The sequence below is a fragment of the Pezoporus occidentalis genome, unplaced genomic scaffold, assembly GCF_034315485.1.
Source record: "Pezoporus occidentalis ecotype Australia unplaced genomic scaffold, CSIRO_AGI_Poc_V1 ctg89, whole genome shotgun sequence".
Lineage (NCBI taxonomy): Eukaryota > Metazoa > Chordata > Aves > Psittaciformes > Psittacidae > Pezoporus > Pezoporus occidentalis.
The window spans coordinates 24,202-50,000 of NW_026916253.1; the positions used below are offsets into that span (position 1 = coordinate 24,202).

A 25,799-nucleotide genomic window follows, 5' to 3' on the forward strand; every position below is an offset into this window, starting at 1 on the left:
TATAAAAATAAAGAAAAAATGCAAACCAACACCTTTTTATTAGGTTTACTACTTCCCTGAATTCAAATTCATCCTGATGCAGAATTACAAGGAAGGAAGGAAGTCAGGAGACTTGATTTCCAGAACTACCAATCAATATAAAAGTAAAACCAGCGAGCTCTGCATAAATGTAGGATTCTCTTACACTGATTTCCACAGGAGAAAGGTATCCTACTGAATTCATCATAAATGAACCTGAAACAGTTTTTGATAAACCTCATGTAGTAACAGATCCAAGTGCCGGCAGTAACCTACACACTTATCTTGGGAAGTTTGCTGCAACTGCCTGTGCAATTCTAGAAACAGGTGAGAGCAAATAGCAAATAAGAACATACTGCCATTGCTCGATTCCCTGAAAAGTATCTTTGGAGCTTTTAATTTTTCTCCTGATCTGCCACGTAATTGAGAATATTTCTCTAAATTACTTTTTCATAGACTCACAGAATTATAGTTTTCCACCAGGACACGCAAGGATTTGTAAACAAGGACAGTGGTGTTATGCACAGACCTCAGGACTGCAAGAGCGCATTCTCATCACTGCCAACACTTAAATCTCAAAGTACGCTGTTTTTTACACTGATGCGACTTTCATGTTGTACCAAGCCAGAAGCATAAAAACATTAAATATAAAAAATTGCACTATTAACATGAAAACTTTTCTGCTTGATAAATTTTAGAAGTTCAAAACAGATTTATTTTTGGAAAATGTTATTCAATGAGGGAAACCTTAAAGTTCCTCGATGTTGCAAGTTGGACTTTTCTGTAGTGTCTCCTGATATGCAATGAATCTTCTCAAGTTCATCTTCACATTGTCAAGAACACACAGCTGATCTGTACTGTATTTTCCCTTGCCTTCTTTTCGTATCTGCAAAACCAAGAAATACACACTTTGTTAATGGAGAAGTTTCTCCTACTATATCACCTAAAGTTTACAGTAATTCTGTATGGTTCTTCTACAGACATGCTACAGATGCCTCTTGAGAACTTCAGTATGTTCACGTGTGCAAATGCATAGATAACACTTCTTTCTGCAGGTCAATTGACATTATACATCTCTGCTTAAAACTACACCATTGTTGGCATGCTATTTCATAATCTGAAACATACACTTAGTTTCTGTAGCTTTTTATCTGAAAGACCTTGCACGTAACTAAAAAAACAACTGTAGCACTGTCAGTTATGTATTTTGTGTGTACAGTGCTTAGCTTTAAGATTACTAAAGTAATTCCTTAGGCTTCATCTGACTAAAGAAACAACATATCAAAGGTCAATGTCTATTTAAGACAAGGATGTACTTACAATTATAGTTTAGAATTTTGGCCTTGTGATTCATGAAAACACAGAATACTTTATCTATTTTAATTAACCACCATCAGAACAAAAATGCCCACCGGCAGCTACAGCAAGTTATAACCAAAACATGTAACCTCAGAAGAGACTTCTCTCCCACCAGTTTAGCTGTACTCCTCCAGAGGCATCTGCAGGATTTTTTTTACAAGGGTTTCAGAACAATACAGTGATTTGGACATCAGTAATGCTGATGGTGTAATGCAGATGTTGCAATGCAGATGTTGTGCTGTTACCTTGATAGTTCCACGAACTTCAAGATAAGTGTATTTGCATTCTTCTAAAGAGGAATATCAGGAATTCAATTATGTGGGATTGTTGTTTGGGGTTGTTTCTTTTTAATATTCATCTTGTAAAGCCATACCTTCCTGCTTAAAGCTTCAACCAACACTGTGTTGAGACCCTGAGCTGGCTGCATTTGATGCTTACCCTCATTTTGAACACTGGCTGAAATTCTTTCAGTGCTGGAAGCAACCTGATCTCTACCGCTGCTTTTTCTGCTTGTTTACCATCTGCAAATACATCAAAAAGTGCATCCAAGGCTTCCCCTGCTACCACAAGAGAAGATTCCTTCATAGCAACCTCAAGAAGAAATTTTCCAATCACCTGAAATAAGAAAAAAAAATTTGTTTTTCCAGCAGTGCTTAAGAAAATTGAAAGAAGTATCAGAACTGGTTTAGGCTTGCAATGCCAATTTTGCTTTTTTACCTTTAGCGTTTCAGCTGTATCTTGTCCTTTTGCCAGGATGCTGCCAGAAATTCCAAGGATGCTCACTATATTCACTTTAACACTGGCATTGCTGCTGTCCATACCAGCTTCACATAAAGACAGTAGCTGCTCAGGAGTCATACACTGCTTAGCAAGGGAAGCATGGGGGGAGGGGGGGAGAAAAAAAAAAAAAAAAAAATGTAAAAAACCAGACACATTTACATTTCCATGGAAATTTTCAAATATGACATTTAGATAATTTGCAGAGTCCTGTATTATCAAAACGTGAATTCTGAAAATGTAATTAGCAAGAACACAGTTACACTCTCCCTTTCAAATTCTTAAGGTGTTTCTTCCAGAACATAACCAAGGCTGTCATGAATCTGAAGGAAAGTTCTGAGCCTAAAGGGATTTTCACAGATTTACCTAGCTCAATACCTATTTCTCCAACTCATTACAACATACAGAAACTCATTTTTCAGTTTACAGCCAGTAAAGGACCCACAGAACATCTAGTATTACATCCTGTATAATAAACTGTTATGCTTCATTCCTATATTTAGTTCATTAATTCATGTCCAACCAAGATTTTAGAAAGACAACCAGATTCAACCGGATGACTCAGGAAATAATCCACTTTTCTAGGTGCTAATTTACAAAATGCTTGTCATTATGTCCATCTTCTAAAGACAGCACCTGTGTCTCATTCCTATTTTGGTTTTGAAATACCTTTCATCTGTTTACATGTTAAGGAAGAGATACATAAAAAAATATACTCCTGTAAGGTCTATAAAAAGTATGAGAGTGAATGCTATTAAATCTGTTCTTTCAGTGTTCACAGTTGCTGAAATTTAGAATTTCAAATGGTCTTGTTTCAAAAACTTTCCAGCACAGTCTCACATGATTTTGTGCCTACCAGAGCATTTGAGTTTGAAAGCCTTTACCTGGGAGATGTTCTTTGATGCCATTGTTTGTAAGAGAGCCCTCAAAGCGCTAGTTATGGCTTCTAGGAATTCTGTGTCTGTAGGGAGTTCTGTCAAAGAATTGAACCCAGAGCCAAAAGTTAAACAGTAAGATGGAGGACATGAGAAGCAAAGAAATACAAATTTCTTAATTGTCCCTGCAGGGGACAAACAGGAAGAGCTAGATTTTCAGAGACTCGTCTTTGTAGGTTGTAACCACTGTGATTTGTTTGAATTCAGTATTAATTGCATCTGAAGGTTAGATCACAGATGGTCCTCATTTTCAGGTATATCCTTGGTTAAGACACTTGTGTGACACACATACGGCACAAACCACTGCCAGCAGAACAGAGGTTTGTAAACTGGTTATCACATGTAAGCCATCATACCAGAACTAAGAAAGCTACAGAAACTCTGTATTTTAATGCCTTTCTTCTGTTTCCTAAGCAGGCTTTTTAGGCACCCAGAATGCTGGACTCCTGCCAGTTCATATAAAGGGCATGTTTTCCAGTGGTTTAATAACCTTTCAGAAATGTATGACTCGTACACTGCATATTTCTTTTTTAACTACAAATTCATCAATACGAGCCATCATCTTCAATACATGTTCTGCATTTCCTGAAGCTTTTTCTTTCCCCCCAGTGTGTTCTTATTTTCTGGACCACTCCAGATGCAGAATCTCTTGATGATTTCACGCATATCTCCTCCCTTCCCATATATGCAACTAGATATTTATGCCTCTTTTTCACTCTGTAAACCACAGCATTTCTTCTAACCACATGTTGGTATGTTATCAACTCTATCTGGTAGTTTCCATTACATAGCATTTAACTATAAAAAAAAAATATTACGCTAACAAAAAGGCACCTGGGCCATTAAACTAATTTATTGGCACCCTTTGTCTTAAGGTAGCCACTTCTCCAGTTTCACCTAAGAACTGACTATTGCGAAGCATAACAGACCCTGAAATCTTGGAATTTCCCCTCTTTTAGCATGAGACAAATATTTCAGGTGAACTTCTTTGCATGTGTCTTCATATTTATTTTCATTTTCTGTATTTTAGTTTTTCAAGCACTATGCACTCAGTAATAATGTTCTCATAGACTGGTCACATGCTCTTAATGGCATTGAAAAAAAAAGAAAGCATGTTTTGCAGGCAGATGGATTTTCAGGCATTAATGCAGTATCATAGTATATGCTACAACAAAACAGAACTATATACACCTCATTTGTGGCTACAAATGAAGATACCTGAAGGAAGGAGAGAAAACTGAGCTTCTCAAGCTTGTAAGACCCGTGCCTATGCTAGACTACAAAAGAACTGTTTCCTAAATGTTTTCTGACAATTTTTAGAATTGAGCCGTCATCACTGACCTTAGAACAAAAACAGAGTATCAGAGTAGCCTGCATGGAGCAGCCTGCCAGGGAACTGGATCATCAGATTTAAACCAGGGTTTGGGTTTTTTTGCCTTTTTTTGAATCTCAGTTCAACTTCTCTAGTGCCAGTAACAAGGATCATAGCACAAATGGTCCAACAGTATTATTGGAATGATGCTGATCTCATGTAGATTACAGGAGGCAGCAGGAAATGCCAACTATCTACACTATCTTGATAGTGGACTATATACACTAAACTATCCAATAATACAAATACCATAGGATGTATGGGGAAACCACCACAAGTGTCCCTATGAAATAATAGGTCTTGGAAGAACTACAGTGGATGTATTCCAGTATTTACCAGGATGTATCTGATGTTCAAAAATAGTATTTTTAGGGAAACAAAATTTATTGCCTTCTCCATTGAACTCAAGCCACCACTGAACAGGAAGCTGAGCACCTTCAGTATTTAGTCATAAAAACTTTGCACATTTTCTTATTACAAATAAATTTCCAGTAAAGCTTTGCTATCATATGCATAAAGCACATCCTGGAGACAAGGCAGCTGCTCTATTTCCTACTGTCATAAGCATGTACATTCTAGAGATTTTTGCAACAACCTCCGTTGTCATAATTTCTTAAGATTAAAAAAAAAAAAAGTGAAAGACTGCTAGTTTCCCTGCCCCCCTGCCTATTTAGGCTAGTTAGCATACTTAAGAAGAAAACATCCCATCTTCTTCATGGCTTGTCTGATTGAGGAAAACCTGCTATTACCACAAATATGAGCAAGCAAACAGTTCAGGTCTCACAAGAAGGCAGAATTCATCCACTAACAGCAACTTACTGCATGCAAACAGATGTAGAGCAAATTCTTGCATTCGAAGCCTACTTGCCCAGGATGCAGTTTGGATAAACACATCTTATCAGGATACACTGTTTTGTCAGCAGTCTTCTGACATTCAGTATGCTTACTTTGAAATGCTGAAGGGATAAACTTACTAATAAAATGGCATTAAAACAGCACAATGTACACATCTGCCTTATATCTGTAAGTTTAAAGGGGGTCAGCAAGCCCCCTTTACTGAACATCTTACCCATTTTAGCAAAGACTAGCTGCAAGAGATGCTGTGCAATGGACTGAAGTGAAGCTCCTCCAAGACAATCCATGTCTGACACTAACAAAATGTTCTGAAGACATGTTAAAGCTCTACACTGCACTGCATTGAGTCTGAAACAAACAAACAAAGTATGCACTTAGGAGATCCCTTTGAACAGATGTTGAAATACAAGGAAACATCCTCAATTAAATAAGCCTGTGATATGGTATGCAGTTTACAGAAAGATTTGTATCTCTTCATGCAAAATTATGTATCAGATCTGCCATTGTTTACACCTTACAAGTAACTCGAAGATAGACAATCCTTCTGGGAATACTAAAACAACTGAATATACATGAAAAATAGTAAGAGAAACAATAAAATTCCTACTTTTTAATTAATGGTTTCCAGGATGGATTGTGCATACAGATATCTAGAGCAACACTATTCGGAAATGCAGTTTTTTCAAGAATCTGGGAAGGGAAAAAAAGAAAGGCTTAGCAATAGGGCTTTAGCTTAATGTAAAACAGATACTTCAAACTACATACGCCAAAGCTCCCCAGTCACTCAAATGGTACAATTATACACTAGGTTTGGTACAGATTGTTTTAAGTATCCAACTGTAAAAGGTGATTTTCTAGGTCTGTGCTAATCTTTTTTATTTCAATCTTTCTTTGTACAGATTCCACTACAGAATTTTCAGATAACCACAAGTCTAAAACACCAGCTATGAAACTTGGACTGCTTGCAAAAAGCCGTGAATGTTTTTATCTCACACCCTGACGACAAAGTAGAATTCTAGCATAATAACTGATGCAACTGATGATCTTCATCTTTACAACCCCAAAGATTGAGCAAAACTCTGAAACAAGAACATTTGAATTCCTGTCAGTGTCAAAAAATGTATTTCAGACACTATGTATGAAACAGGGGGAAGAACTTGCACTTATTCGGTGCTGACTGTTGCCACTCATGTAACACCAACCTCTTTAAGTTAACATGGAAATCTGGCAGTCACGCTTCTGCTGAAAGTTTCCTTTCTTTTAGCAAGTAATCTTTTTGATGCTCAAATCAATTTTCTATTCTAGAAAAGCCAAACTGAAAACACCACTCCCACCCTCAAAAAAAAAAAAGAACCTCAAACAATCAAAAATACTCTCAAACACAAACCACTAGATTTCTGAAACACACAAACCCTCTATTCCCATTTACATGAAGAAATTATTTATGTCAAGACAGCTCATCTATTGATGCTCCACCTCTAGGCCAAAAAAAGTGAAGCTAAACTGATTTTTTAAAACACTCCTTTTCTACAGATGGATTTTGATCATTTGTTTGCCTAACCTGGGACACAAATCAGACAGAAGAAAAGGCTGTACCATGTGCTGGAAACAAAAACCAATACCTTCTTTGGAATGAGATTGTTCATAAATGCTGAGTTAACCTCATCAGAGAGGCACAGAGGTGACATTAGCAGCCCACTCCCATCATTGTACAAGTTTTCCATAAAGTCACTTTCATCACTGCTGGAGAGTTCTTCCCATTCATCATCAGAGTGATCTGAGAAAAGATGTCAGATTTGTAATAGCATTCCCACAGTAGGTATCCTACTTCTCACTTACATCTCCTGGTTGAGTTCTTCACCTGTTGGTCAGGAGTCTTTAAGCTCTTGGGCTTTTCTGAGATTCATGCAAACCAACTGCCATTAATCCACAGTTCTAAATATTATACTACTTTCATTAAAATTTTTATTTTTTAAAAATATTCATTTTATATTTACTGAGGCAGCAAGCATGCTTACATGAGCGGTTCTTCATACAGAGGTACTTCATTCTCTTGTATTAATTATGCTGTACTTAAAGAAAGGTATAGAAGAAACATTCCATAAAACATTTACTAAGACTTTAATGGTACCATTTAACTTTTTGAGGTAGATTCAAGCATGCAAATACACAAGTTTAGCTTAACTTGTTTACTAACTGAAATAAGTTTTAGGCAACTGTTTTCTCTGGCAATAACTGAAGCCACAGAGAGATGTCCTTTGACTGAGCTGTAACTGAGTGGGATGAAGATGTTACTGTCTCCACAGCAAGGCCAGTTGAAAAAGGAAATGATGACAGCAAAACAAGCCAAAGCAAGCCAGATCATCACTGTTACCCCTTTCAGACAACCTATTTTAAGTAAAATAAACCTGAGCTAGGCTTATACTTATGTAATTTATTCTACTAACAGATCTGCAAGGGCAGACATGGTGAGAGAAGTTAAGGTCAATCACCAATGGGCACAGCTGCTGTAAAAGTGAGTAATCTGTCCATGGCTAAAAGCAGACCTGGCTTGGCAAGCACAAGCTAAGTCCACCATTTATATTTAAATTGATAAATCTACACACATAGGGTTTATACTGATGTATCTAAAGTTGTTTTAAACCTGGTTACATTTTAATTGGTGTGACACTGGTGTTTACACAAGTCACAGGTCTACAGGTCAGACAGATCCTCCTCCTTGACAGGTGAAAGCTCTGCCTGTGTACACAGGTCAGCACATTTAACTATGGAAAAAAACATCGTCTTCACCCCAAAGTGACTCTTTCTGGCAACACAGAGGCACATGAGATCTAGGTCCTGTAGTAACTGCAGTAACAGCCACATACGTTCTCGGCGGTAAAAGGTAAATTCATTCACTTAAAGCAAGAAAGGTCTAACCAAAGGCATTTCACCTGCACCACGCAGCAGCTTAAAAGTATTTGAAGACGATGACTGTTGTTTATCCAACACAAAGTAACTCATCAGGCTGTAACAACCTGATCACACAGACACCTTCTTTTGCTTCTGGAAATAACCAATTAATTCTAGTTATAATATGCTGTAAAAGAGCCAATAGCTTTTGCATGTGAAAACATTTGTCTTTTATGCTTTACCAACACACAGCAGCAACAAACATGAAAGCAAAGTGGACATCCCTCTTTCAGTTAGTCTTTTGCCTCCTACAAAAAAAAAAAATCCATCTCCATCTTTTCAAAACAAAGCAAAACTTTTCTTTGAAAATTAAAAGAGAACTATATGAACTGACCATGGAATTCAGCAACAACAAAGACAACAGCCATCGTATGTTCACAGTGGGTGACCAGGGCAGAGCAGAAACTGGGCTCTAGAACATTAGCCCACAGCCAAGACCAGATTTTTTGTAACTTTCTTGGAAATATAGAAGCATTTCCAATGACAATCCCACCTTAACTACTGCGGGTAGGGTAACCTACAACTTCAGACTGGAGAGCAACACTGGAGTCTCCTGGCTTCCCCCTCTTGTCACTGTTCAGGGATGAGCACTCCGCTTCTTCCAAATGCTGGCCAGCGTTCAGTAGAACACATCCCCTGCCAGCCTGGTTATTCCCCTCAATTCTGTGGCAAGTTGAGTGTTTCTATAAACTCAGCATAATGGATACAGCTATTTTAGTCCTCAAATAACTCAAAAATTAAATGAGCAGCTGCCTCTGGATTCCTCTTAATTTCTACAGACTATGTTTCTGCCTGCCTATGAATGGGTAAAGCACTGTGTTGAAATACAGCACAATCAACCTTACATTACACTGAGTGAATGGCAGAATATGCAGTTTACCCACAAGAGATTTTCCAATTAAAGGGGAGAGCTTATGAATTACAGCTCATTAGATGAGAAATGCAGTTACAAAAGAAGTTTCATATACTAGGTGCAGGAATTCCTTATGCTGTAAGAGGAGAAAAAAAAAATAAAAAAAATCTCACCATTGGGAATATCTGTGCATTGCTGTGGATTTTATTAGAACCTCAATGATTTACTCAGAAAATTCTCTCCTATGCAATTACTTTTGCATCAGACTTACAAACTGTAGCAGCAATTAATGTTTTCAGATTTTAGAGGGGGTTTTGAGGTGTCAGTTCTGTTTGGTGGTTCTTTTATTATTTTTTTTACAAAATTTGGAAATCACTCATTTGTTTTCTGGAGGATTAGGAGAAAAGCTATAAAAGAGAGTATCAGAGTTCACAGAAGATACAGAGTATCTAATTGTTACTCCCCCAAGAATGACAGCTTGCCTTTCTCCTCCGAAAAAAGCTCTTAAAGGTGGTACTCTGAACAGTCTAAATCTGCATTGCTGCCAGAGCTGCATGCAATGTCTCTCTTCCTTAAAAATATAGTATCTTTTTGATACTACAAGAAGTTTGATACTTCTATCAAAACGACAAGATTGATCTGCTTAAAAAAGTATCGATGCCCTCATCTTGCAATAACATTCACACCCATATTGTATCAGATGAACTCTCAGGCCACACTTTAAATGAACAAATATGCTGTAATACTTTTCTGGAAATACTTCTTCATCACAAGTTCTTTCTTGTTTGTTTTTAAATGATGGCACATGTAGTTTTATTTTACATGTAGCTTTCATTTTAAAGAAATAGGTAAGCAACAGAAAATACTTACATGAGAAAAACCCATACAATCTGATCTGACCCCAGTGAGGGTGTCAGGGACAGCAAGTCTGTGTGCATTTGCCCTTAAAAGCTAAGACCACCAAACAGCAAACTAAACACGACCTATTCCAGAAACAAAAGGAACTACAACACTTCCAATGAAAGAGATTCCTACAAACCTTCACTGCAGCACATATTAACAATGATTTCCAGAGCAGTCTGCTGAGCCATCAGTAAAGCTGTCACTTCTTTCAGTTCCCGTTGATCAGGCTAAAAGGTAAAAACATGAACCGAATTTAATTTTGTAAAACAACATTTCAGTGCAATTTAAAGCACCCAAACTGACAGCTAAAAATTCAATCCTGCTGTTTCCTCTTCTCATTCTACATGAAAATGTGAAAAAACAAAACCAGCAAAACCAAGAGGCATTATCTATTAACTTTCTGTTGAACGCTTCAGAACAAATTTTGTTGTCAAGAAATGCCACCTGCACTAAAGCTGTAACAGAAAAGATTACCTAATATTAGCTAAATCCTGACCAGAAACATGTAATTCTGTTATTCTTTTCAGGTACATCATAGTGAATGCATTTGTTAACCTCCAGGCCATCTCCACTCATGACTGAATGGTTACAACCAATAAACATCTCACGCCACATGCAGAAATCAGGACTCCCTGCGGTGGCTAGAGGTAAAAGCCTCAGATAAATATATACCTTCCACTACAGGAAACAAATGGAAACATGCTTTCCTCGTGTACTGTGCAACTTGATCACACTGGAACAAGTTGTGCTGGAATTCTCCACACTTGCCTTTGAAGTTTTAGCTACATTAGGCAAGCTGTTTGGGAGCTAGGATTAGTAACACTCTCTATGATAGCTTACTCTAGCTAAGACTGCCTCAAGACGAGTCAGATGGCCAGCCAAACACTCTTAAAGCTATCCAAGAGCCAGGCAGACACACTTACTGGAAGGAAATCAGAAATGTCATTTTCTCCCTTTTTGACTTTTCCTTTTGGTATTTCTTCCAAGTCATAATCTTCACTCAAAACACAGTTTTCTGTAACATCACTCATGTTTTCCTCTGTTTCTCTCTCCACAGCAAGTTTTAACCTGTTTTTTTCAGCTTCTTTCATACGAATAATTGTTTCACCAGCATCTATTGCTAATGATTCTGAAAAAATCTTCAGGATTGCATTAATTATGCTTCCCAGGCTGCCTGGTGGAATTGTACCCTTGATATTCCAGACAATGCCTAAACATGAGATAGTTGAAATATAAAAATTAGTAAAATACTCAATTCCCAGCTCTGCAATATCCATGTATTTTCTAAGGACACAGCCTCCACTACTCAATAATACCCAGTGCTTATACTTCAGTAGGAATTTTCAAGTCCTTTCTTTAAAGACTTGTATTTTTTTCTGTTTAACATTTCACATACTTACCTTTAAAAACAATGTTAGGCCCAAATCTTAAGTAGATTTCAGCATGTAAGTATACACAGAGTATTTATGGGGAGCCACCCTGGTGCCACATTTTAGATATGATAATAAATCCACATGAAATAACCATTTTCCAAGGATTCTCAGAATTAATTTATTACACTCCGGTATCAAAAATCACCATGGTTGAGCATTTGAGGTAGAAAGAAGAATGAAAGGTAGAGAGCTTTAGGTAAAAATCCACAGCTATTAAGATCAAAACAAGTCCTATTCTACTTGACTCTAACTTGAAAAACAAAGGAACAGTTAAAATGCATTATCATGCTGAATTCAGAATCTAGCATTTAAGACCATTTTAAAAACAGTTGTAAATACCTGGTCACTACAAAACACAAGCCCAAAAGGCAGAAATAACCTCATGAACCATCTATACAGGCTTTGACCAACAGCGGACTATAGCTTAGAATACTAAGCCTTTTGTCCTTCCCACCCTCCTTTAGCTGCCATCACAAAGCAGTGAATGCCCTCCAGCATTGTACCTGCTGTGAGTGTTCTCAGAAGGATGTGCTTCATTGTGCTCTCTGGACACAACATCACTGCTTCTAACACTTGTTGTGAAGAAGCATTAAACGAAGAAAGAAGATCTGGATTATCTTCTGTCACTGCCTGTAAGCAGTTTGCTGCAGCAAACAAGAAAGATAATTAACAAACCCAACAGTAGCTTTCACTCTCTTAATGAGAAAGCATTATTTTCTGGCAAGTTGGAGTAATGAAACACAGAGACAGGAAAAAACACTTCAGACAGCATCATGTTGTAACGGTATGACACTGTCTTTCACAAACTGTGTTTTAGATTAAAGACATTCTATGGCAAACCTGTACATAAAACAGGTGAGGGCAGTACCACATTAGACATGGAACTAGCTGTGCAACCACATACAGGTGTAAGACCCCTGTGAGACTATATATATATAAGACTATAATAGCAATAATACTAATAAAACCACATTGAAAGTGATAGAAGTTGTTTAGATATTTTTAGATGGACTATGTCCTTTGCTCTACAAAAACCTATTAAACCATTCGCTACCAAACCCAGAAAACAAATTTAAAAACACATCTTCTATCTAGGGCTTTCTTTCCACAATTTCTTTCAGTCCCATGTAACCACCAATAAGCCATTCTTCTCTGGACTGAAAAAAAGCACAACAGTTGTCTACTTCTGGCTGATGTGCTGTTCAGAAAGTCTTATATTCAGCGTAAATTTATGTAACTACAGTTCAAGTAACACTAAGGCAGGTACATTATAAAATGGATGTGACATCAGTGCTACATTTATATAGTAGAAAGAAAAAAAAAATATATCTTTAAATCTTTATCTTTTTACCACTTACCTGCTGAAACAGCCAGATCCACATTTGTAGAAAATTTTTTCATGTAACGTAACACAGCCTCCAGACATCCTTCCTTGTTGAATATGTGTACTGCGGTACTGCTGCATTCACTAATGCATAAGAAAGATTAATAAAACACTTTTCCCATGAAAAAAAATCCTGTAACAATGTTTTAAGTAACATGTACTCGTTATTCTCACATTCTAAAAACCCACCTAAGAATTATGCATGACTCCAAAAGCTACTCTTCATTACTGCAGTTATGATCAACTCCATAGAAAATGGAGAAAGCAAAGCAGCAATAACCTGGGCACTTTTGAGGAAAGTTGGCTCTGCCATCTGCTTCCTCACACACAGTATTCCGGAGTTCATTTGGCAGCCCAAGTACAGTCTCCTGCAGACAGAGCCAGCCAGAGGGTGAAAGGCAGCTTATAGCTGCAGGCTACAGGCCAGCCCAGGGCTTTCTGCATCCATGGAAGGCTTCACCCACAGAAGCACTGACAATAGAGCAGGCTGTTGCCTCCAATATCAATATTCACTTACTCCAGGAAATGACTGCTCTTAACATTTCAAAATGGATGTTAAATCAATGCTAAATGTGGCATTTACTTTAATTATCTAACACTGGGATTTGTGCTGCTTCAAGTTCTCACAGCTATTCCCATTTTTAAACTAATTATCAATAAAAGACAAATTCAAACTAAAAAACACATGGGACCTAACTAGCTACAAGGGTCTTTAAAAATTTACTTTTGAATACATTGTCTCTGCATCAATGCCAGCCCAAATTTGATCAGTACCAAACTCAGCAATGAAGTCAGCAGTTCATGGTCATTGCAAAAAAAGTTCAAAATACAGAAGTGATTTATAGCACACTTAATGATTATAGTTCCTGTTCCAAAGCACTTATGTCTGCAAAAGCAATTAAAAAAAAAACACAAAACATTGTTGAGTCAGTTACAAAGGGTCATGTATTCTGTGCAAGGTGCTGAGCAAGCAGTTTCTATACTGTTCTAGATTCCAATTCCCCCCCCCTCCAAAAAAAAAAACAATGTACAAATAAGGCCTCAAGCCAGCAGCCATGCCATAAACACAGACGCAGCTGCAGCTGCATTGCAACACTGTACAGTAAAATTCTGTACAGACCAAAGAGTATAATGACATGAAGCTGTTACAAAACAAGGAGAAACAATACAAATTCCAAGAACTTTCAGAACTGGTATGTAGCACTTCAACGCTTATAGCCATTTCTGTATTGACAGTATTGCCATTTCTCTTCCTTCACTTGGTGTTTTCAATGTAAACTACTAAGTGAACTATTCACATTCTTTCTCACTTAATTATATAGATTTGTAGCAGTGTCTCAGGCACTAAGGGATAGTTTGTCCAAACATTTAATATTAACTTTAGGGATGACCTGCAGAGGGAGGAAGTAGTACAAAACCTCCTCATATTCCCAGAGCACTAGAGCCCAATAATCAGAATTTAATTTCCTCTGTCTCCCATATCATAATAAGGATCTACAGTAACTGCATGGAAGACCCCACAACCCAAAAACTGTACAGTAGATTTACAGAACACAATCAGAAGACAGTGTCAGAACTTCGTACGAAAAAACAATGGGAAAGGGAAATAATGTCACTCCTACAACTAATGACCAACTTTGTGCATTTTTAGAATCCTTCATCTACAAAAGTAACTTACAGTAGAAGATAAAGCTGTATTTCAGATCAGATGAGCGTTTGCCATTTATTAAGGAGGAAAAGCGTAGGAGCAACACAGTCAAAAACCAGAATCAGCAACTGAATACTTCTTCACATGCAAGGACAGTCATTTAATTTCTGCCTCCCTTACCATGCTCTTTTTTAGGAACAATTTAATTTAGCTCTTTCAAAAGGCCAGTGTTTACCTAGTACTTACCATATATTCCACAGCAAATTAATAGCCTCGTTGGCTATGTCTTCAATATAGTTTTTGTCCATCTCTATGCGCTTCTCTGGAGACAGCTGGTTAGCATCCAGTCCAGTGCTGCACTACAGCCAAACAAGAGAACTAAGGTTGGGCAACAAACAAACCAAGAAGCAAAACCTTGAAATATTAGCAGCAGAGTGAATGGAGAGATCTCTCGACTGTTTATTGCCAGAAAACCAGACCAGTTTCCTATTCTCTATGAAAACTGAGCCACAATGGAACTAAATTTTCTTACGTTGTAGAAAGACTCTGTCAGTACTTGCTTTGCATTCAATAACCTTCAGAATGTTTTTTTTAATAAAGACTTAGCAATATTAGAATATGAAGTGCTGTTTCTTGCTAATACAGACTGTAAGCAACTTTCACCAGTTCTTTCTAATCACAAAAGTTAATTCGGCTAACAGCTTGCTGTGCTTTACAATAATGCTATTACTCAAAATTTAAAATGGGGAAGAAACATACAGAAAATAATGATACTGCTCACGGCTGCTCATACACAGGCAGCAGGTGACAGAACTCAATGCAATTGCCAACCTGCACTGCAACACCTCGATAAAACAAAGAATACGTATTCAGTACAGATTATTCTACAACAGCAGTAACTACCCAACTGTAAATCCAAGATGTCAGTAGACAAAAGTGCTTGCAAAAATACCCTCACTAGAATAATGTTGCAATATAAATGTTGGATCTGGATCTTCACTGACAAAAAAAGATTTGTCTTCACTGACGTTCCAGACCCAAAATCACTCCACCACTCATGCAAAAATCATCCTGGAGAGCAAACCTTAGTGCAGATCCAAGACAGCAGGTCAAGAGGCAAAATCAAGTGGTCTGAAATCTCTGGAATACTTTTTGTCCTATTAAACCTACTGAAACATTCTTTTAAAAGATCTCTCAAATATCCTATTGTGGGAATAGCTATAAAAATTCAATTATTTTTGAAAATGGGATAACTTAATGACTAAATCAGTTTTAAAGTTGGAATAAAACAAAACACACCTCTTTCAGAAGCGCAACAAGGGGTGTCATGATGTCTTTTGACACCATGTCATCACAGACTTCAAATCCCCCACAGGCACTCAGATTTCTGGAAAAAAAAAACCACAAAAAAAAAACAACCCAAAAATGCTTTGATAAGGTACAATACTTTGCACGAATATTAAAAAAAGAAAAAACAAAACACCATGCATTCAATATTCTTCTCTAAAGGTTATGGTACTTTTCATTTTAATGTCAATCTGCTTAATCAGTAACTTTAATTTTCTACCCTCTTAGCATAAAAGAATTAAAAGAATAACTTTGGTGTTAGGGAAAAAAATTACTTTCACTTACCTGTTTAGCATAACCAGAAAAATTAGCTGCACTAACACGACTTCTGTCAAATACTACTCAAGTGTAAGACATAACATGAATGTTAACAGGTATTAGCATTAAATTTTTGTATAAATAAAGCACGCTGCAGGTTTGACTGCAGAATAGAAGCTCAAAATTATACTGTTCAATATTTACAGGTTTCTCTAAAACACAGCTCTGTGCATTTCCTAACTAATTGATACAGGGTTACCAAGACACAAAATGCCATACTAACAGCATTCAAGTTCTCTGTATTTCTTCATACCACTAGCGATTTTTTTTTTCTTAACATAAGGATGAAAAGCAAAACATTCTACTAGGAGTAGATAAAATTGTAATAACTAATCCAAACTCTGCTCCTGCTATTAAAATTTCATGACAGCCTATTGGAGCAAGAAAATCTGCTCCCTCAGGGATTTCAATTGACATGGGTATATTTACTCAAAATGGAGTTAAAGCAAGAGAGGCTGGCATTCAAATTCACAGCTTTTAACAGGAAAACCCCTCTCTTTTCCATGCCAGGAGTACCTCATTCTAACCAAATACTAGCAACTGCATACCGGAGGGCACCTGCAGCTGTCTCGCGAACAGCTAAACTGTAATCCATCAACAAGGGTCCTAAACAACGGACCACATCTCTCTGCAGGAAGGCTGGGATTGCCTGGTGTTCCTGCAACAGCTTGGAAATACTGGCACAGGCATACTCTCTCACTTCAGCACTTGGATGCTGCACCTGGGGAGACACAAACAGGGCAGATTAGGGGCAAGGGAAAAGGTAGCTGGAAGTTTTTATTGAGTGAAAAGACAGATCTGCCTTTTGATTTGCATGCCCAGGACTGCAGCTCCTCTTTTACTGCTCTGGAATGGAATTAAGAGCTTTTAACTTCCATGGAAGTTTATGTATCTTTCCCTGGGTTATGTGTGTAGGACCAGACAAATACTGTTCTGGGTGTCTAACAAGAGAGCTGCAGTTCAGACACAGATTTGACACTAGCTGTCCCTGGTGAGACCTCATAGCTACTTCTAATTACAATGTTTAAAAAATTTTGAAAAGGACAGAAGTGGAGACAAAAATACCATCGAGGAAATATAACAGACAAAATATACCACCTTACACGAAAACTGAAGAATCAAAAAATACAAACAAAGCATGACAGCCTTTAGACTAAAAACACCTGCCCCAAGTCAAGGAGCAAGAATTCTCTACATTCTCACAACACTGCCTTGTGCTGTAAGAGGTTTAGGTACATGCAAAAATCACAAACCATAAAAATAAAAGGATGTCAGAAGTGCCTGTCCTGGGAGGACATGGAGCTTGTCAAAAACCCAACAGAAAAGACAAATGCTGCTGAACAGCAGACTGGCAAAGAGTGGTACCTCACAACCTGCCTCACTGAAACCCCGGTCTCTGCAGTCATCCTCACCTGTGCATTTGTGTAATCTTTTTACTCTCCCTCTTTCTTCTTTTCTTTATAAGATTAAATAGGCTAGTCCAGAGGAATAATTAAGCAGTGATTTGTTCAATGAGTTCATTTAGTGAACACAGGGTATTTAGTTCCTTAAAGGAAAATAGATTTTTACTGTAGATTCTAATGTCACATGTGCAGAAGGAGGTTTACACTAGCTTTTATCTGTAGCACTCTCCAGTCGGGCAGACTGAACCCAACACTGCAAGAACTCCTTCAAAGCCTCTCCTGGGACGAGGAGCTCGGAGTAGTCTCCCTAGACCAGTCAGGAAAGCCAGAACGAGAGCCCGGTCGGAGTGCCGAGCCCGGAGGCGGCAGCTGCCGGCCAGCCGGGGACAGGGCCGCCGCCGCCACCGCCCCTCCACTCGAGCCGCTGCGGGCGCAGCCCTAACACCGGGGAAGCGACGCAGCAGCGGGGGAACGAGCCGCACAGCTCCCTCCCGCACCCGACAGCAGAAAGGCCGCACCGCATCCAAGAGCGGACAGGCCGCACCGCATCCAGGTCCTCGACCCCGCCAGGAAAGCCTGAGACCAGTCCCCCCCCCCCCCCGGCGGCGGAGGAGCACAACCCTCGCCGCCCACGCAGCCTCATCGGGTCGGGCCGCGGCTGACTGGCGCCCCGTTCCCAAGCTGGGGTCGCGCCGAACTCGCCCTGCCGGCGGCCGGCCGCGATTTTCGCCCGCACCTTCTCCAGCAGCTCCGCGGCCGGCTCCTCGTCCGGGTCGTCCTCCTCGTCGCAGCGCTGCTCCAGGCCGGTAGGAGAGAAGGAGATCTGCCGGAACCGCCTCCCCCGGCTCTTCCCCATGGCTCTCCGCTCCCCACGCGCCTCAGCGCCGGCGCACCCACGTGCCGGCCCTGCGCAGGCGCAGCCCGGCTGCCCGCCCACAGCAGGGAGGTGCCCGGCTATAGATAGGGCCACGAGGCGACGATAGCCCTGGCACAGGGCTCGGCCAGAAGATGGGGCAGCGCCGCTGCAAGAACAGCACTACGGCAGCCCCATAACCCTGGCACTAAGAGCATGCTTCTGGCTTTTTGGGTTTTAAGCAGGAGGTGTCAGAAAAGTTACCACAGGGATAACTAGCTTGTGGCGGCCAAGCAGCATTCATAGCAAAGTCGCTTTTTGATCCTTCGATGTCAGCTCTTGCTATCATTGTGAAGCAGAATTCACCAAGCGTTGGACTGTTCACCCACTAATTGGGAATGTGAGCTGAGTTTAGACCTTTGTGAGACAGGTTAGTTTTACCCTACTGATGATGTGTTGTTGCAATAGTAATCCTGCTCACTACGAGAGGAACCGCAGGTTCAGACCCCTGGTGCATGCGCTTGGCTGAGGAGCCACTGGTGCAAGGCTACCATCTGCGAGCTTATGACTTAACGCCTCTAAGTCAGAATCCCACCTAGACATAGTGATACTCCTAGGAGAAGGAAAACTCTTAACTTCAGACCCGGACAGATGGAGCTCATCTAGCCTTGTAAGGCAGTCCGTCGAAGAGAAGGACATTCTAACTAAACCTATGACCTGAGGACTTTGCTGTCACCGTCCAAGCTACCTAGGCCCTGGCAGATAAACCTCAAGCGTAAAGGGTGGGACCAGTTCTGTGCACACTGTGCCTCATCTAAAAAATCCACTGCACAGGCCTGAAGGATTTACTCACACTTGCAAAGCCCTGTAACAACACAGGAGGTGGTGGTAAGGTGCAATGGAAGCTGCAGACTCAACCCTACACGCAGGTGGTTCAGGACATTGGTCGCTCGAGATTGACCCAGGAAATGACAGTCTTGTTTGGAAACATCCTGAATGACCAAGCAGCCTTTTTTCCAACTGGATTTGCCTATCCCACATTGCCCTTTTAGTCCTCATCGTACTTGTAGTAAGCGGGGGTAAAGCCCTTCCCAAATCTTCATTCGCAAAGCCAAGCCATCAAGAGCATCCGCATATGCGTTCAGGGCCATGATGGCTACTCTGCACACTTCCCTAGGTCAAAAACTCTGAACAAAGTAAATGCTGAATAAACCATTTCCTCTGAGAGCACTTAGAGAGGCAGGATTGACCTGGACAGTGGAAAACTGGAAGGACTTTCTTTCTGGTGTCAGTATCGTACACTTCATATCGTATACTGAATACAGGAAATGTTGGTCCAGTATGAAAGTTACAGACTTCAGCTATAAAATCCCAAAGCTCTTCTGCATTCAAGATCTGTATCTGCGCAGTACAAAAAATAACAGCTGTTTATACAAACAATTTATTTTATACATATTGACCTACAAAATATACACCAGTTAAAAATAATAGATGGGCAGAAGGGAAAAATTACAGGATACAATTCTGATACAACTGACATGGTTACATCCATAGGCTGCCTTTAAAAGCCGGTCTAGCTTGTAGTAGGTGTTACTAAGTTGCAACAGCTTTGCAGTTTTAGTCCATTAGAAGAGTTTGAAACCATTAAAAAGGCACCTTGAACAGGCTAAAACTCTTTCCAATTTAGCTATTCAGAAGTTGCACTTTATGCACATGACATCCACATCTTGCTTTTAACACTCAATAATAAAATATTTTATTGTGGCACTCTATTTTCTACACCAAATCTGAAGTCACACATTTTTCAATACTAGTTTCATATTGGACTATCATTGCATAAAAATCCTCTCAGAATGGTCACATGGACTTCAGATACAGTACAGATACAGTCTGTGCCACAAGCATATTTAAGGTACTAAAATCTGAAAAGATCAGTGTTGTGAACCAGATCACACCATTAACTACGTATGATCACAACAGAACTGGCTGGTGCACTACATACGCAGACAGACAAATGTGATCATTGATGCAGCTGCAGTTCTTAAAACAGTGAGACCAGTTTTCTCCAGGACAGACAGTCTTTCCGCAGTCCTTTAACCGGTTCCAAAAAGAATGACCAGGAGACAAGGACAGCTGTAATGAGTAAGTGTGCTAATGAAACATCATGGGAATGGTAAGTGTTCTTATCGATACTGTTCATGAGAACAAAAAAATCCATACAGCAGGTATTACTTCTTTTCCTGAACACTGGCATCCATCTGCTATTTACAATAGCTTACAAAGACACGTAACACACATGAGGTTTGATTTTCAAGTTCAACTTCATAGCTGATTAACAATACTTCACCTGTATGTTCTCCTCTAGCTGAAGTAAAAAAAGTGACACTAATACCGAAAAGGAGGTAATCAGAAGTAGCAAAAGCACTGATAATATGATAACAAAGAATTTGGATAAGTATTCAAGAAATAATATTGCACACTTTCACTGTCAACTGTGTAAGACAGTTTCACTGTCAACTGTGTAAGACTCCCAGGCAGCGACAACCAGTCCCATTTTGTTTTTGTTGTCACACTACCTTAAAAAGGTCATTTTTGGTTTCCATGGCAGTGGAAAAAAATGAAGGAAGACAGCCCTTATTGAACATGAGGCCTAGGTTTCAAAATTAATTTTCCAGTCTGCAAGACAGAAAAAAAAAGTTAAGTTTAGACCCTGAAAGTTGAGCCCAAGCTCAATTTCACAAGCTAAGTTTAGAATGACACACAGAACAATACTAATTATTCTACATTCCAGTTTTGCAGATACACAGAATTTATGAAAGTGTATTCACAGAATCACAGAGTGGTTTGGGTTGGAAGGGACCTTAAAGCTCCTCCATTTCCACCTCCCTGCCATGGGCAGGGACACCTTCCACTAAACCAGGCTGCTCCAAGCCCTGTCCAACCTGGCTTTGAACACTGCCAGGGATGGAGCACCCACAGCTTTGGGCAACTCTGTGCCAGGGCCTCACCACCCTTATAGTAAGGAATTTCTTCCTAACATTGTCCTGGGTTCAGCAGTAGCAGTCATGTTTCTCCTTGTTGGTAGCTGGTGCAGTGCAGTGTTTTGACTTTCGGCTCGGGAACAGAGCTGATAACAGGGATGTTTTGGTTTGGCCAAGGACTTTGTGAGCCTCACGCTCTGCCGGGGAGGAGGGGAAGCTGGGAGGAAGCAGAGACAGGACACCTGACCCAAACTGACCAAAGAGGTATTCCATACCACAGCACGTCATGCCCAGGATGTAACTGGAGAGTTAGCCCCGGAAGGGCTGGGAGACTGCGGGGTTGGAGGAGGTATGGGTCAGAGCTTGGTCGGGCTGGGAGACTGCGGGGTTGGAGGAGGTATGGGTCAGAGCTTGGTCGGGCTGGGGGGGGCGAGTTATCGGTCGGCTGGTGGTGAGATGATGTATTCTCTTCCCTTGTTATTTCCTTTATCATTATTATCATTGGTGGTAGCAGTAGTGATTTGTGTTATACCTTAGATACTAAACTGTTCTTATCTCAACCCGTGGGATTTGCAGTCTTTTCGATTCTCCTCTCCGTCCCTCCGAGAGCAGGGGGAGGGCAAGAAAGGGGGGGAAGTGAGCAAACGAGTTACCTGACTGGGTTTAAACCACGACAGTTCTTTTTTGGCGCCCAACGTGGGGCACGAAGGGTTGAGATAACGACAGTTCTTTTTGGCGCCCAACATGGGGCTCGAGGGGTTGAGATAAGAACAGATCTGACTGGATTAACAGTCACTCATCACAATGACGATTTATTGGCTCTCAGAGTTGTTTCTCTTGATCTCATAGCTTCAGAATGTTGTAACTTACGTAGAGCCGGTATTTGCTGTGTTAGTGTTTATCAAGTGTGGGGCCTGGGCTAAGGTTCTTGTCTCACTGTGCTTTATGGCAACGGCTTGTAATACGGGTGGGCCCATGGCACAGGGCGGGACAGACGTGGCCGTGGACCTGTACCTGGCCATCCGGCTGCTCTTCACCGTCCTGGCCCTCACCCTACTCTCCATCTTCGTGAGGCTGCGGGGAGCCGAGGGGGAGCGGCCCCGGGAGCCGGCGGCAGCCGAACCGGCCCGGGAGAGCGGCCCCGGGGACCAAGCGGCGGCGGGAGCGGGGCCGGAGGCCGCGAGGGGACGGCTGCCAGTGGAGGAGGTCGGGGCGGTCAAGGAGAGGAAGGAGGCGGCTGCCGAGCAGCGGGAGAAGGCGGCGGAGGAGCCGAGCCCCGCGGAGGAGCCGAGCCCCGCGACGGCCGAGAGCATTCCCCGGAAGCCGCCCGCCGAGCCCCAGGAGGATGCAGGAGACCACGCAGCATTTCCCAGCAAGGCAGAGGAGGAAGATCTGGACTCAGGAAAAGAGAAGCTGGCGGTGGGAGAGCCGGCAAGTACAGCAGCTACATCAGCCCCAGTGACAAGTACAGCAGCATCGTTTGAGAGTTCTGAAGGTTTTGAATGGCCTTTGGGTGTCCTTGGGACCTGCCTGCTGATTGTGACGGGGATCAGCATGTTGGCACACACACAGGCTGTGTTCTACCCACAACCATTTTGTCTGATCTCAAAAGTTAAGCAGAGTCAGGTTTGGGTCTTGTCTGGGGTTAGACGAGGATATAGGGGGACCAAAAGGTTTTCTCCAAGGCTGGACAGTGATGAGTGGCAGGGTGTGTGGGACAGTATGGGCAAGTATCTAGTTCACTGGGCCCCTCCAGTGCTTTGGAAGCATCGGAGATGGAAGGCAGCTGTATGGAGTCCCCAGCAACAAGCTGCAAAAACTGCTGAAGGGGACAGTGAATTATTTTGAGCCTGGTGGGCCCATGGCACTTCAGGCCATCAGAGCAGAGATGCAAAAGAGATGGACTCATGATCAAGGGGTGGACTTAGCAATGGACACTATTGCCCAGGTTATTCACAAGTGTGAACACTGCACACAGTCTCTCCTGCTCTGGAAGACTGTTACAAGAGATGGAGCCTGGCATCATGGACCAGATGGATGCAGCAACTTTATAGCTACTGGTCCATGCACTTAGATAAGAGTGATGGCATATTGAAAATGTGGGATCTGAGCATGATGTGAATGGTATGGAATAAGGGGTGGATAATGTCCTGGGTTCAGCAGTAGCAGTCATGTTTCTCCTTGTTGGTAGCTGGTGCAGTGCAGTGTTTTGACTTTCGGCTTGGGAACAGAGCTGATAACAGGGATGTTTTGGTTTGGCCAAGGACTTTGTGAGCCTCACGCTCTGCCGGGGAGGAGGGGAAGCTGGGAGGAAGCAGAGACAGGACACCTGACCCAAACTGACCAAAGAGGTATTCCATACCACAGCACATCATGCCCAGGATGTAACTGGAGAGTTAGCCGAAAGGGCTGGGAGACTGCGGGGTTGGAGGAGGTATCGGTCAGAGCTTGGTCGGGCTGGGGGGGGCGAGTTATCGGTCAGCTGGTGGTGAGATGATGTGTTCTCTTCCCTTGTTATTTCCTTTATCATTATTATCATTGGTGGTAGCAGTAGTGATTTGTGTTATACCTTAGTTACTAAACTGTTCTTATCTCAACCCGTGGGAGTTGCATTCTTTTTGATTCTCCTCTCCGTCCCTCCAAGAGCAGGGGGAGGGCAAGAAAGGGGGGGGAAGTGAGCGAATGAGTTACCTGACTGGGTTTAAACCACGACAAACATCTAATCCAAATCTCCCCTCTTTCATCTTAACGCCATTCCCCCTTGTCCTGTCACTACATGCCTTTGTGGCAAGTGCTGTTCAGAAAAAAAATCTGTGTGCCTTCTCCAGTAATTTGCATTTTTTCAAAAACAAGGTTTAGACAATGGCTAACACTTACATCATCACAGGACATGTTATATTCCGCCAAAACAGTTCGACATCGGGCTGCTATACTGTGTGGATTGTGTCAAGGAAAGCAGCTAACACTGGTACACAGAGCAAGTAAAAACCAAAAAAGCAGTATTGGCACAGGCTTCAATAACAGCAGTAACTGCAACACCTTTAATCTGACAAACACAATTGAAGGATACATTGATGGTGCCACCACTCTTTTATGTATTCCAGCAAAGAATAAGCCTATTAGGGTAATACAACTAATTGTGAAAAACGGATGATTCCAAAGTGATGTGAAAAATGACACCTAGGAAAGAAATCAAATTAGTCCCACTGCATACTTCTAAAACATACAGAAAGTTGCTGCCTAGTTCACTTAATTAAAACAAAACCAAATCATACTGCTCCTAGCTATTTCTGAGTACTTGTGAACCATTCTTTAGACAAGCATTCAAGATGTACATATTGGTAGGCATTACTGTCCCAGGACATATTCCAGAACAATTCTGGAGAGCTCAAGAGCTTAACTGAAAATTATCTCACAGTTTCATGGGAGAACCACCTGTAGCCTTTCAGTTTTCAATACGATACTTGACTGCCACACACTACATTTGGAATTAACCTGATTCTTACCTTTTGTGTCTCTGGGTCTATTAACCAGTTCCAGGCACCAGTCGCTGTGCAGACTGACACCACTATCAGAATCACTGAAAAAGAAAAGAACAAGAGTCATAAATAGCATACCTCCTATGAACAAGTGTTTATTTTTCATCAACAGCTTTTACACATTTCTTTCTTCTCCCTCTTCTGGGAGAGAAAAAGTTTCTAGTTGGAAGGAAGAAATGAAAACAGGCAAAGAAACTTTGATTATGTCAAACCATAAAGATTCTGTACCAGTTTCACAAGTAGGTACCAAAATATAAATTCTGTGAAGTAAAAACATCCAAATGCTTTGGAGAAACAAAAGTTTCTAAAATAACACAATTAGCAAAAATATGAGTTGGAAACTGGAGTAAGAGCTGTACCAAATTTTCAGTATGCTCTTTGAGCTTATGCAGTCTGGGCAATGGAAATGAATCACCATTACATTGCACAGCAGAATTAAAGCATCTATCCCATTAGCTGTTCTACATCAGAACAGCCTGAGGCATTAGCAACAGCAGTTTCAATGGCATATCTGAGTTGTGTTATACTCCCCATCACAATCAACACAATTACAAGCAAAAAAGCCAACACAGAGAAAAAAGATAAACACAAAATTCAAACAGGAGTCAGAAAGCATGATAGCATTAGCACACGAAAATTAACAAAAACCTGTACACATACAGAATAGCTTAGGAAGAATAATCAATTCACTGTAAATGGATAATGCTAGATACGTACTAGAGTAACACAAGATACTAGACTGATTTTGAGAGACTACAAAAGGTTGGGGAGCAGGGGTTGGTGGAAGAAGAAAACAGTACAAATATAAAGGTAGAGATAGCTCCTATTGTATTGTACAGCCATGAAGCCTTGCTGCTTTCATTGGGCAT

At 40.8% G+C, this 25,799-nt stretch overlaps 2 protein-coding genes across 5 annotated transcripts in view; both read right to left on the reverse strand.

The window, feature by feature from the left end:
• Positions 1–21: 21 nt before the first annotated feature.
• Positions 22–18,473, reverse strand: HEATR3 (HEAT repeat containing 3). Of its 3 annotated transcripts, none has more exons than XM_062604923.1 (15): positions 18,294–18,473; positions 16,703–16,875; positions 15,789–15,876; positions 14,736–14,848; positions 12,816–12,925; positions 11,961–12,101; positions 10,948–11,234; positions 10,161–10,251; positions 6,939–7,093; positions 5,924–6,006; positions 5,531–5,664; positions 3,039–3,127; positions 2,095–2,241; positions 1,816–1,992; positions 22–904 (listed from the first exon to the last, which is right to left on the reverse strand). In XM_062604923.1, the coding sequence occupies exons 1-15, from the start codon at positions 18,411–18,413 to the stop codon at positions 767–769; spliced, it is 2,046 nt and encodes a 681-aa protein (XP_062460907.1). In that variant the 5' UTR covers positions 18,414–18,473; the 3' UTR covers positions 22–766. The 3 variants fall into 3 exon arrangements, with proteins under 3 accessions (XP_062460907.1, XP_062460908.1, XP_062460909.1); XM_062604924.1 differs by having other exon boundaries at positions 2,095–2,238; positions 18,294–18,472; XM_062604925.1 differs by lacking the exons at positions 5,531–5,664; positions 5,924–6,006; positions 6,939–7,093.
• Positions 18,474–19,835: 1,362 nt separating this feature from the next.
• CNEP1R1 (CTD nuclear envelope phosphatase 1 regulatory subunit 1) overlaps positions 19,836–25,799 on the reverse strand; it is a 10,980-nt gene continuing 5,016 nt past the window's right edge. The window contains exons 3-7 of one of the 2 annotated variants that reach the window (XR_009961973.1): positions 24,898–24,971; positions 24,462–24,571; positions 24,269–24,323; positions 20,987–21,086; positions 19,836–20,543 (exon numbers count right to left, since the gene is read on the reverse strand). Coding sequence is in view for 1 of the 2 variants with exons in the window: in XM_062604832.1 (XP_062460816.1) it covers positions 21,045–21,086; positions 24,269–24,323; positions 24,462–24,571; positions 24,898–24,971 (281 nt within the window). In the remaining variant the exon portion in view is untranslated. Of the gene's footprint in view, positions 20,544–20,917; positions 21,087–24,268; positions 24,324–24,461; positions 24,572–24,897; positions 24,972–25,799 lie in introns of those variants that run through there. The other variant, XM_062604832.1, reaches the window with a different exon arrangement.